This window comes from Microcebus murinus, chromosome 13 (genome assembly GCF_040939455.1).
Source record: "Microcebus murinus isolate Inina chromosome 13, M.murinus_Inina_mat1.0, whole genome shotgun sequence".
NCBI classification, from domain to species: domain Eukaryota; kingdom Metazoa; phylum Chordata; class Mammalia; order Primates; family Cheirogaleidae; genus Microcebus; species Microcebus murinus.
The window spans coordinates 81,333,541-81,347,194 of NC_134116.1; the positions used below are offsets into that span (position 1 = coordinate 81,333,541).

General features: G+C 40.5%; 1 protein-coding gene across 1 annotated transcript in view; it reads left to right on the forward strand.

Moving 5' to 3' along the window:
• ZMYM5 (zinc finger MYM-type containing 5) overlaps positions 1-3,927 on the forward strand; it is a 31,395-nt gene extending 27,468 nt beyond the window's left edge. Inside the window, exon 7 of the mRNA XM_012778624.3 lies at positions 1,535-3,927. Within this exon, the coding sequence (XP_012634078.2) occupies positions 1,535-2,296 (762 nt within the window). The 3' untranslated portion in view covers positions 2,297-3,927. The remainder of the gene's footprint in view (positions 1-1,534) is intronic.
• Positions 3,928-13,654: the final 9,727 nt, after the last annotated feature.

Consider the following 13,654-nt stretch of genomic DNA (forward strand, 5'->3'; position numbering starts at 1 on the left):
ATATTATGACATTTTATTTATTTATATTTATTTATTTATTTTTTGAGACAGAGTCTTGCTTTGTTGCCCAGGCTAGAGTGAGTGCCATGGCGTCAGCCTAGCTCACAGCAATCTCAATCTCCTGGGCTCAAGCAATCCTCCTGCCTCAGCCTCCCGAGTAGCTGGGACTACAGGCATGCACCACCACGCCCGGCTAATTTTTTCTATATATATTAGTTGACCAATTAATTTCTTTCTATTTTTTTAGTAGAGATGGGGTCTTGCTCTTGCTCAGGGTGGTTTCGAACTCCTGACCTCGAGCAATCCGCCACCTCAGCCTCCAACAGTGCTAGGATTATAGGCGTGAGCCACCGGGCCCGGCCTATAACATTTTAAAAGTAATAATAATTTACCACTAATGATGAGTGACGTACAAAGCATTAAGTATAGCTGAATTAGCAATCTTTCTCCATATTATATATATATGTATGTGTATATACCTGTGTGTGTGTATACACATGTATTGGAATATTTATGGAAATTTCACCATTAAAATGAATTGCTATTGGCTAAATGTGGTGCCTAATGCCTATAATCTTAGCACTCTGGGAGGGCAAGGTAGGAGGATCACTGGAGACCAGGAATTCAATACCAGCCTGCGTGATAGGGAGATCCCCATCTCTACAAAAAAAATTTTAAATTAGCTGCATGTGGTCGCACGCACCTGTAAATGGCTATTAAATTTCAGTGACTTTTACGGCAACTTTGTTTAAATATGATGAATGTACCCTATAATTTACCACAGTCAATTTTAGAGTTACCCCAGAAAGAAACTCCAAACCCAGTAACAGTCCCCACTTCTACCTCCACACCTTCAAAGTTCTAGGTAATTGTTTATCTTCTGTTTCTATAAATTTGCCTATTCTGGACATTTCATGTAATGGAATATATAACATATGGCACTTTGCAAGGGGCTTTTTTCATGTATGCTGTTTTCAATGTTCTTTCATATTGTAGCACATATTGGTACTTCATTTGCTTTTATTGCCACAAAGTTTTCATTGCATGGGTAATACCACATTTTAATGTATCAATTAAAGTGTTATGGACATTTAAGTTGTGTGTACTTTGTGGTTATTATGAATAACTTTGCTATGAACATTTGTGTGTAAGTTTTTCTGTGGAAATACATTTTAATTTCTCTTTGGTGTATACCATGGAGTAGAATTGCTGGATCATATGGTAACTGTGTTTAAACTGTACAGGAACTGCCAAATGGCTTTCCAGAGTAGCTGCACCATTTTACATTCCTACCATCATATTATGGAGGTTCCAGTCTCTCCACATCTTTGCCAATAGTTGTCATTGTCTATTTAGTATAGCCATCCTAGTGGGTGTGAAGTGGTATGTCATTCTCATGTTGATTTGCATTTTTTTTGATGGCTAATGAGCATCTTTTTCATGTACTTATTAGGCATTTGTATATACACTGTTTTTGTTTTTTTAATTTTAACAATCCTAAAATAAAATTGTAATTTATCCTATTTCTCCCCAGATGATGGAAACAAAATCAAAAAAATTATCAGCATCAGAAAATAGAAAAAGGAATGCTGTTAGAGAAGAAAACGAAAGACAATTACATGGATTGTCAGGTACACTTTTAGAAAAATTAGAGGGACTACCAGAAAAAAAAAGAAAGACTTCAGAGGTACAGATTTCAGCAGAATGTAGCACGGATACATTACTGATCAAACAGAATGTGGATTTACCACCTTCTTCCACATCCACCATAGCTGATAAATTTCAAGAGCAACTGGAAGAGAAAAAATCAGAAGACTCCATTATTCCAGTTGTGCTTTCTACAGATCCAGGTACATGGCCCCGAATTTTGAATATTAAACAACGGGACACTCTTGTTGAAAATGATCCACCTCAAGTAAGAAATTTTAACTTTCCAAAAGACAATACAGGGAGGAAGTTTTCAGAAACTTACTATACACGAATTTTTCCAAATGGCGAAAAAACCACTAGATCCTGGTTACTTTATTCAACCTCAAAAGATTCTGTGTTTTGTCTATATTGCAAACTCTTTGGGGAAGGCAAAAATCAACTAAAAAATGAGAATGGGTGCAAAGATTGGCAACATTTATCACATATTCTTAGTAAACATGAAGAAAGTGAAATGCACATCAACAATAGTGTTAAGTATTCAAAATTAAAGTCTGATCTGAAAAAAAATAAAACTGCTGAAGCTGCAGAACACAGATTATATGAAGATGATGAGAAAAATGATGGTGTGCTGCTGTTGTACACATAATATACCAGATTTGTTTTTTGACATGACAGGGTCTTATATTACTCAGAAAAAATCTATACCGTAATAGTCAATACCATTGTGTTGGAAGGCTCCTATACAGAGTAACTTGCAACAGTTCATTAGCAATAAGTATAATAGCAAACAAATAGTAAAGAATATTTTTATTCCAAATCTAAAACTAACTGGATTCAGTAGTCCTTAATGCAAATTTTAATAAAGGCAATTTTTAATTTTCTCTGTCTATAAATTTACACCTTTTTAAAATTGGCATTTGAGAACTGCCATTTGACAGATCTGGCTAATATTCTGTTCTGATTATCTAGTAAGAAGAAAGAAAGAGGCCAGGTGTGGTGGCTCACGCCTGTAATCCTAGCACTCTGGGAGGGCGAGGCAGGTGGATTGTTTGAGCTCAGGAGTTCAAGACCAGCTGAGGAAGAGTGAGACCCCATCTCTACTAAAGAAAATGGAAAGAAATTAGCTGGACAACTAAAAAGATTTATAAAAAATTAGCTGGGCATGGTGGTGCATGCCTGTAGTCCCAGCTTCTCGGGAGGCTGAGGCAGGAGGATTGCTTGAGCTCAGGAGTTTTGAGGTTGCTGTGAGCTAGGCTGACACCACGTCACTCACTCTAGCTTGAGCAACAAAGCAAGACTCTGTCTCAAAAAAAAAAAAAAAAAGACTTGAATTTATCTGTACCAATTTGAATAAGACATTTATGTGAACAAGCATTCTCAACATTATTAAAGTAAAAACACTGAAATAGTTTACAGAATGGGATCTGAAACTGCAGCTTTTTGCTGTTAAACCAAATACTTGTGATTTATATCTTTGGAGCAATACAGTTTTCTTTTTATTTGAGCAAAACAGCATCATTTGTTATATTAAATAAAGGTGGTCAATTTGCATTTTATTGGTTTTCTTGTTTTAAGTTAACTTATAAATGTTCTAGCTTTTATTTTATGGGAACTATAAGCATAAAGAATGTATACCTATTTTTAAATTGGTACAAATATTAAAAAAATAAAAATATATTGTTAACCTTCAGGTATTGTGGGTTATTTTTTTCCCCCTGTGAAAGAAGACTACATGCTTGAAATTTGGGAAACACTAATGAAGATTAAGTATCTCAAGATGATCAGTGTTCCTATCACTATGTATTTAGTAAATACCCTTTCTGTTTCTCTTGGTTTTTTTACCCCAGCGCATTTTACAGAGGTACAAACGTTTAGGTTACGTGTATTGCCCTTGCCCCACCCAAGTGAGTGAGAGCTTCAAGCGTTGTGTCCATCCCTCACAGGGGCTTCTGTTTCTTTTTCTTTCTTTCTTTCTTTCTTTCTTTCTTTTTTTTGGTTAGAATACAGGATCTGGTTCTGCTGCTGCCCAGGCTGGAGTGCAGTGGCACAATAATAGTTTACTGCAGCTTCCGACTCTAGGGTTCAAGTGATCTTTCCACCTCAGCCTCCTGAGTAGCTAGGACTACAGGTGTATGTTACCATGCCCAGCTAATTTTTAAAAACCTCTTTTGTAGAGACAAGGTCTTGCTGTGTTGCCCAGGCTGGTCTCAAACTCCTGGGCTCAAGCAATCCTCCGACCTTGGCCTCCCAAAGTGCTGAGATTACAGGCATGAGCCACCATGCCTGGCTTATTGCTGATTTCTGATGGCAATTTTATCACATATTCTTTTTTTTTTAGACTAGTCAAGTGCAGTAGTGAGAAGGGGGAAAGTAGAACAAGCAGTTCAATCTGTAACTGACTAAACAATCAAGTAGATAACTCATTACCTTCAGACCACCATGTATATTCTTACATATACTTGAGCATGTTTCCTTTTGTGTCTCTTCCAGTGAAACAAAATGGCATATAAGCAATGATGAGAGCAGATGTATTTTTCTTGGGGGACTGACACCAGGAATACTGCAGGCTTTCAGTGATGCCAGTGCATAAAACTATTTTTGGAATGTCCATGAAAATCATTCTCATTACTTTATAACCATTTTTGTTTTTAATAATCAGATCATTTAATTGTTTCAGACTTGGGTCTGAATATGGCTTTGAGATGTTTGCAAAAATCTAGTTTCCCCTCAGAGGCCTAACAAGGATACTCCAAACACAGGTTTGAAGTTTCCTTGCAAATGATTAATGTGCCCATTGTTTCATTATAGCTTACCAATCAATAAAATGACACATAGTTGTACAATTATATTAGACTCTTTGGTATCTGTGCAAACTAATGAAATTGGTAAGTGCTCCTTAAGATTAAGTTTGTAAAAACATCAGCTTTATTCATTAAGAAAAGATTATTGGTTGCAGTGATTCATGCCTGTAATCCTAGCACTCTGGGAGGCTGAGGCGGACAGATCGCTCAAGGTCGGGAGTTCGAGACCAGCCTGAGCAAGAGTGAGACCTGCCTCTACTAAAAAATTAGAAAGAAATTAGCTGGACAACTAAAAATATATAGAAAAAATTAGCAAGGCATGGTGGTGCATGCCTGTAGTCCCAGCTACTCGGGAGGCTGAGGCAGTAGAATCACTGGAGCCCAGGAGTTTGAGGTTGCTGTGAGCGAGGCTGACACCATGGCACTCTAGCCCGGGCAACAGAATGAGACTCTGTCTCAAAAAAAAAAAAACCACAAAACAACAACAACAAAAAAACCCCCAGAGATTTGAGGCATAGAGTGGTGGTTCATGACTGTGATCCTAGCATTTTGGGAGCCCAAGGCAGAAGGATTGCTTGAGGCCAGGAGTTCAAGACCAGCCGGAGCAAGAGCAAGGTCCTGTCTCTACAATAAATAGAAAAATTAGCCAGCATGGTGGTGCTCACTTGTAGTGTCAACTAGAGGGGAGGCTGAAGCAGGAGGATCACTTGAGCCCAGAAGCTTGAGGTTGCAGTTAGCTATAATGATGCACTCTTGCCTGGGTAATAGAGCAAGACCCTGTCTCATAAACAAAAAGCAAGATTTGATAAAATTCAACAACCGTTCATAATAAAAACTCAGCAAACTGATTTTTATTAAACTAGAGGGAAACTTTATTAGGTAAAAAACCTACAACTAAAATACTACTGAAATAGTTAACCCTTTTTCCCTCAGTTCAGTAACAAGACAAAGATGTTCACTATTATCACTTCTATTCAACATTGCATGAGGTTCTCATCAGTTCAATAAGGCAAGATAAATAAATTTAGAAGGAAAATTAGAAGGAAAGAATGAAACTTATTTTCAGTCAACGTGTCTAGATACAGAGAAAAACCAAAAGACTGGCAAACTGTTAGAATTCATGAGGAATTTAAAAGGTAGGTACACGGCCAACATATTTAAAAAATTAATTGTATTTCTATATATTAGTAATAAATAATTAGAAAAGGAAATTAAGCAGATATTATTTATAATAGCATCCAAAAACTTAAATACATAGGAATACTCTAGTGGAAATTGTGAACAATCTCTACACCAAAGTCTGTGAAAGACAGATTAAAGAAAACCTGAATAAAAGGAGAAGTATATCATTGTTGTAGATTGGAACAGCGGTCCCTAACCTTTTGGGGGCCAGGACCCATTTGATGGAAGACAGTGTTGCCCCAGGGGCAGGGGAGGGACATGGTTTCGGGATGATGCAAGCATATTACATTTATTGTGCACTTTATTTCTATTATTACTACATTGTAACATATAATGAAATAATTATGCAACTCACCATAATGCAGAATCCAATGCTGATCTGACAGGAAGTGGAGATCCATGGCTGTAAATAGAGATGAAGCTTTGCTAGCTCACCTCGTGCTGTGTAGCCTGTCCAGGGCCCAGGGTTTGGGGACTGAAGGATTGGAAGACTTGATGTTAACATAAAAATGGCAGTTCTTCCCATACTGATCTAGATCCAACACAACCCTGGTTAAAATCTCATCAGGGGCCGGGCGCGGTGGCTCACGCCTGTAATCCTAGCACTCTGGGAGGCCGAGGCAGGCAGATTGCTCCAGGTCAGGAGTTCGAAACCAGCCTGAGCAAGAGCGAGATCCCGTCTCTACTATAAATAGAAAGAAATTAATTGGCCAACTAATATATAGAGAAAAAATTAGCTGGGCATGATGGCACATGCCTGTAGTCCTAGCTACTGAGGAGGCTGAGGCAGGAGGATCGCTTGAGCCCAGGAGTTTGAGGTTGCTGTGAACTAGGCTGATGCCACGGCACTCACTCTAGCCTGGGTAACAAAGTGAGACTGTGCCTCAAAAAACAAAAATAATCTGATCAGGCATTTTTGTATTTTGTTTTTGGGTAGAAAATGATAAAATGATTCTGAATTTTATAGGAAATGCAAAATCTTAGAATAATTATCAAGACATTCTTGAAACATATTTGAATTATTTACCATACCCTACCCTATCCAAATATATTATAGGCCAGGCAGGGCGTGGTGGCTCACACATGTAATCCTAGCACTCTGAGAGGCCAAAGAGGGAGGATTGCTTGAGGCCAGGTGTTCAAGACCAGCCTAAGCATGCACAAGAGCCCGTCTTACAGAAAAATAGAAAAATTAGCCAGGCATGATCATTCGTTCCTGTAGTCCCAGCTACTTGGGAGGCTGAGGCAGGAGGATCACTTGAGCCCAAGAATTGGAGATTGTGGCCTGGCGCGGTGGCTCACTCCTGTAATCCTAGCACTCTGGGAGGCCGAGGCGGGCGGATTGCTCAAGGTCAGGAGTTCAAAACCAGCCTGAGCAAGAGCAAGACCCCGTCTCTACTAAAAATGGAAAGAAATTAATTGGCCAACTAAAAATATATAGGAAAAATTAGCTGGGCATGGTGGCACATGCCTGTAGTCCCAGCTACTTGGGTGGCTGAGGCAGAAGGATTGCTTGAGCCCAAGAGTTTGAGGTTGCTGTGAGCTAGGCTTACACCATGACACTCCAGCCCGGACAACAGAGTGAGACTCTGTCTCAAAAAAAAAAAAAATATAAAGCTGTAGTTAAGTCTGGTATTGTACAAGGACAGGCAAATAGATCAATTTAATATAATAGAGTCCAGAAACAAAGCTACACACACACACACACACACACACACACACACACACACATATATATATAAAATCATCTGGTTCACCTCAAAGTGACAGATGTAATTTGGTGGAGAGAGGATAATCTTGTCCATAAATGGTGCTAGGTAAATTGGATAGCCATATCAAAAAGTGAACTTTGACCCCTATTTTCACACCACACACGAACATTTGAGATTTATCATAGACCTAAATATGAAAAGTAAAATAAAACTTCTATAAGAAAATGAAAATGTCTTCATGACCTTGGGATAGACAAGACCCAAAAAATCAGAAACCATTAAAAAACATTGACAAATTGACCTTCATTAAAAATTGAGAACTTCTGAAAGGTGGAAGTGGCAGCATAGTTTTTGGATCTTCTCTACTCCAGTAAGAAAGTGAAACCAAAAAGCTATCAAAAACGTATTTCTACAACAGCATTTTAAGGCATCCCCACAAACTCCAAAGTACGAATGAATGAGGGCAATCACCAAGGACAAATTCTGCATGTTATCAGCCCTCTGTATGGGAGAAAGAGAAAAGCAATGGGTCTTTGATGAGTCTGAGAATAGAAGAATGCTAAAGAAGCCTGCCGGAATTCACCAAAAGGTACAGCAGGCCAATCAAAACAGCTGACCTGGAAGGGCTTTTCCTAATCCAGTAACTAATGAGTGTAAGGAGCCCTTTAGAAGACCCTATAAAGTACTGAAACTAAACAGTGAAGGGTCCCTTCCAGGACAAGGCCCCACTTAAAGCAATCAAAATTGAGCAGGTTAGAGACAATTGAGACCAGGCAAAGAGGTTCTGGATAAAAGTGTGAAAGAGGAGTAGAGCCAGGTAATCTCAGAAAGCAGAGCGATGCCATTTTTTAACACTATACAAAAACAGCAGACGACAGAGCTCTGTTGAGTGCAAGTTTACCTGAACTACACTTCTTAATATTTCAGGAAAAGTAAATTCACCTACAGAAGGCCAAATCCCCATACAAAATTATTACAAGAAAAAAAAGAATAAGAAACAAAAGTCCACAGAGATAATGGAAGCGCATTGGGAAGACATGCTCATAAAACATCTTAACTTCAAAACAAGGTACATACTACTACATACTTTGAGATGAAACAAAAACAAGGTGGACTGATGGAGGGATGGATGGATAGACATTCGATAAGCATATGTATGTTAATGAGGGCCAGGTATAAAGGCTCACACCTGTAATCCTAGCACTTTGGGAGGCGGAGGTGCAACAGTTGCTTGAGGCCAGGAGTTAGAGACCAACCTGAGGAAGAGTAAAACCCGGCTCCACAGAAAACAGAAACGTTAGCCAGACATGGTGGCATCTACCTATCATTCCAGCTATTCAGGAGGCTGAAGCAGGAGGATTGCTTGAGCCCAGGAGGTTGAGGTTGCTGTGAACTCAATAATGATGCCACTGCACTCTTACCTGCGCGACAGAGGGAGACTGTCTCAAAAAACAAAAACAGGCCCAGTGGTGGCTCACCTCTGTAATCCTAGCACTCTGGGAGGCCGAGACAGGCGGATTGCTCAAGGTCAGGAGTTCGAAACCAGCCTGAGCAAGAGCGAGACCCTGTCTCTACTATAAATAGAAAGAAATTAATTGGCTAACTAACATATATATAGAAAAAATTACCTGGGCGTGGTGGCGCATGCCTGTAGTCCCAGCTACTTGGGAGGCTGAGGCAGGAGGATCGCTTGAGCCCAGGAGTTTGAGGTTGCTGTGAACTAGGCTGACGCCATGGCACTCACTGTAGCCTTGGCAACAAAGCGAGACTCTGTCTCAAAAAAAAAAAAAAAAAAAGAACAAACAAACAAATTTTGAGTTAATTTTATATGTGGTGTAAAGTGACGATCCAACTTCATTCTTTTGTACATGAATGTTCAGTTTTGCCAGCACCATCTGTTGAAAAAACTCTTCTTTCCTTATTAAATAATCTTGACATCCTTGTTGAAAATCATTGACCATATATATTAGGTTTAATTTCTGGGCTCTCTATTCTATTCTATTGATCTATGTCTGTCTTTATGCCCTTACCACACTGTTTTGTTTTCTGTAAGGTTATAATATGTTTTGCAATCATGAAGTGTGAGACCTCCAACTTTGTTCTTTTTCAAGACTATTTTGGCTATTTAGGGTCCTTTGAGATTCCATATAAATTCTAAGATAGTTTTTTCTTTTTCTTTTTCTTTTTTTTTTTTTGAGACAGTGTCTCACTTTGTTTCCTGGGCTAGAGTGAGTGCCGTGGCGTCAGCCTACCTCACAGCAACCTCAAACTCCTGGGCTCAAGCGATCCTGCTGCCTCAACCACCCGAGTAGCTGGGACTACAGGCATGCGCCACTATACCCCGCTAATTTTTTCTATATATATTAGTTGGCCAATTAATTCTTTCTATTTATAGTAGAGACGGGGTCTCACTCTTGCTCAGGCTGGTTTCGAACTCCTGACCTGGAACAATCTGCCTGCCTCGGCCTCCCAGAGTGCTAGGATTACAGTTTTTTCTATTTCTGAAAAAACTTCATTCAGATTTTGATAGGAATTTTATAGCATATATAGCTTGGTCTGTGTATTATTTTCATCTTAGCAATATTAAGTCTTCCAATCCATGAACATGGGATATCTTTTTATTTGTGTATGTATTTTTTTTTTTTTTTTTTTGAGACAGAGTCTCACTTTGTTGCCCAGGCTAGAGTGAGTGCCATGGCGTCAGCCTAGCTCACAGCAACCTCAAACTCCTGGGCTCGAGCGATCCTTCTGCCTCAGCCTCCCGAGTAGCTGGGACTACAGGCATGCGCCACCATGCCCGGCTAATTTTTTTATATATATATCAGTTGGCCAATTAATTTCTTTCTATTTATAGTAGAGACGGGGGTCTCGCTCTTGCTCAGGCTGGTTTTGAACTCCTGACCTTGAGCAATCCGCCCGCCTCGGCCTCCCAAGAGCTAGGATTACAGGCGTGAGCCACCGCGCCCGGCCTGTGTATGTATTTTTAAATTTCCCTTTTCAGCTATGTTTTTTAGTTTTCAGTGTACAAGATTTTTGCTTCCTTGGTCAAGTTTATTCATATATATTTTATTATTTTTGATGCTGGGGTTGTCTTTAAAAACAAATGTTTATTGAATGCCTACTCTGAGCCAAGCATTTTCATAATCTTGATCTACTCAAAATCATATAGTTTTATTTGACTTATTTCACCTGTCTCCAGTCTAATATGCTCCACCTGCCTCTTTTGATTTTAATTGTTCACTTGGAATATTATTTAATAAACAAGGTGACACTTCAGTACCTTGCTCGATTTCTTGGCTCTTATCTTGCAGTGTATTTATCTTGTCTTTCCACCTTCCCACTGCCAAGCCAACCATGAATTAGGGATCTGATCCTATGAATTTTTTCCTCAAAATAATTTTTCTTGAGCTAAGACTTTCTTCTACATTTCCACTGTTGTTTTGGTCCAAGCCTAATCATACCTGAGACTGAGTAATTTATAAAGAACAGAAATTTGTAGCCGGGGCATGGTGGCGCGTGCCTGTAGTCCCAGCTACTCGGGAGGCTGAGGCAGGAGGATTGCTTGAGCCCAGGAGTTTGAGGTTGCTGTGAGCCAGGCTGACACCACGGCACTCACTCTAGCTTGAGCAATAAAGCGAGACTCTGTCTCAAAAAAACAAACAACAATGACAAAAAGACGACACCTTGAACGCTGTGTCCTCTGGAAGACGGGTGAACGCTGTGTCCTCTGGAAGACGGGTGAACGCTGTGTCCTCTGGAAGACGGGTGAATGCTGTGTCCTCTGGAAGACGGGTGAACGCTGTGTCCTCTGGAAGACGGGTGAACGCTGTGTCCTCGCATGGCAGGAGATGGAAGGGCAAAAAAGGACAAACTCCCTCTGTAAGACCCTTTCGTAAGGGCGTTAATCCATTTATGAGGGCTCAGCCCTCGTGACCTAAACATTCAGCACACGGCTACACTTCCCAACACTGTTGCATTGGGGATTAAGTTTCCGGAAGGTGAATTTTATTTTTTTGGTTTTTTTGTTTTTTGTTTTTTTGAGACAGAGTCTCACTTTGTTGCCCAGGCTAGAGTGAGTGCCGTGGCGTCAGCCTGGCTCACAGCAACCTCAGACTCCTGGGCTCAACCTGTTCTACCTGCTGCCTCAGCCTCCCGAGTAGCTGGGACTACAGGCATGTGCCACCATGCCCGGCTAATTTTTTGTATATATATTTTTAGTTGGCCAATTAATTTCTTTTTATTTTTAGTAGAGACGGGGTCTCGCTCAGGCTGGTTTCGAACTCCCAACCTCGAGCAATCCGCTGCCTCGGCCTCCCAGAGTGCTAGGATTACAGGCGTGAGCCACCATGCCCGGCCACAGAAAGTGAATTTTGGAGGACACATTCAAAGGATAGCATCTTTGGCAAAGTATCTATTTAAGTTCTTTGTCCATTTTTGAACTGTTTGCTGTTGTTGAGTTTTTGAGTTGTAAGTGTTCTTTATATATTCAAGATGTTAATGCCTTACAGAGATATGATTTGCAAATGTTTCCTCCCATCCTGTTGATTCACTTTCTTGATAGTGTGCCTCATCATTTTTTATGATCTTTTATTTTCTGTTCTTATTTTTAGCTCCCTCTTTTGTTTTGGTAATCACTTTAAACAAAATTGTTTTAGATGCTATCTAATCATTCCAGTGCCTGAAATCCCCCCTCTTTTCCCTATTGTCTCTTGCTCATTGTGTATTTTTTTATATATATACTTTATAATTTTTGATTGGTCTTAAATTATGGAAATTAACAAAGATTCTTTGTTTGGCCAAACTTTAGTCAGGCTCTTGGACCTTCTCCTTTGCCCATCTGTGTACTTCCTTGTAAAATAGTTATAGCAAAGAATGCTGCTAAGTCAGTTTAGCAAGAATACCTTGCCCTTGATATCTGATTGGGTTCTTCATTCTTCACCACGCTCCAGGTAATGGCTGATCATCTTGGCCTGTCTTCAGCAAGAACTCTGTTGGGTTGGTTTAGCAGAATCTATCTTTACCCCTGATATTTCCTTTTTTTTTTTTTTTTTTTTTTTTTTGAGACAGAGTCTCGCTTTGTTGCCCAGGCTAGAGTGAGTGCCGTGGCGTCAGCCTAGCTCACAGCAACCTCAAACTCCTGGGCTCGAGCAATCCTTCTGCCTCAGCCTCCCTGGTAGCTGGGACTACAGGCATGTGCCACCATGCCCGGCTAATTTTTTTTTTTTTTATATATATATCAGTTGGCCAATTGATTTCTTTCTATTTATAGTAGAGACGGGGTCTCGCTCTTGCTCAGGCTGGTTTTGAACTCCTGACCTTGAGCAATCCGCCCGCCTCGGCCTCCCAAGAGCTAGGATTACAGGCGTGAGCCACAGCGCCCGGCCCCCCTGATACTTCCTATTAATAATTTTCTATCCATTAACTGTACCTTGGCAATAAATTCCCACTTGCAGCTGGGTGTGGTGGCTTACACCTACAATCCCAGCACTTTGGGAGGCTGAGGCAGGAGGCTAGCTTGAGGCCAGGAGTTTGTGACCAGCCTGGGCAACATAATGAGACCCCATATCTATAAAAAAATTTTTTAAAAATTGGCCAGGCATGGTGGTTCATAAGTCCTAGCTACCCAAGAAGTTGAGGCAAGAGGATTGCTTGAGCCCAGGAGGTTGAGGTTGCCATGCGCTATGATTGTGTCACTGCACTCCAGCACAGAGCAAGACCCTGCCTTTAAAATGAATACATAGGGCCGGGCGCGGTGGCTCACGCCTGTAATCCTAGCTCTCTGGGAGGCCGAGGCGGGCGGATTGCTCGAGGTCGGGAGTTCGAAACCAGCCTGAGCAAGAGCGAGACCCCGTCTCTACTATAAATAGAAAGAAACTAATTGGCCAACTAATATATATAGAAAAAATTAGCCGGGCATGGTGGCTCATGCCTGTAGTCCCAGCTACTTGGGAGGCTGAGGCAGAAGGATTACTTGAGCCCAGGAGTTTGAGGTTGCTGTGAGCTAGGCTGACGCCATGGCACTCACTCTAGCCTAGGCAACAAAGCGAGACTCTGTCTCAAAAAAAAAAAAAATAAAAATAAAAAAAAAAATAAAATGAATACATAAAGCTGGGCAAGGTGGCTCACACCTGTAATCCTAGCACTCTGGGAGACCGAGGTGGGCGGATAGCTCAAGGTCAGGAGATCGAAACCAGCCTGAGCAAGAGCAAGACCCCGTCTCTACTAAAAATAGAAAGAAATTAATTGGCTAACTAAAAATATATATAAAAAGTTAGCCTGGCATGGTGGTGCATGCCTGTATTCCCAGCT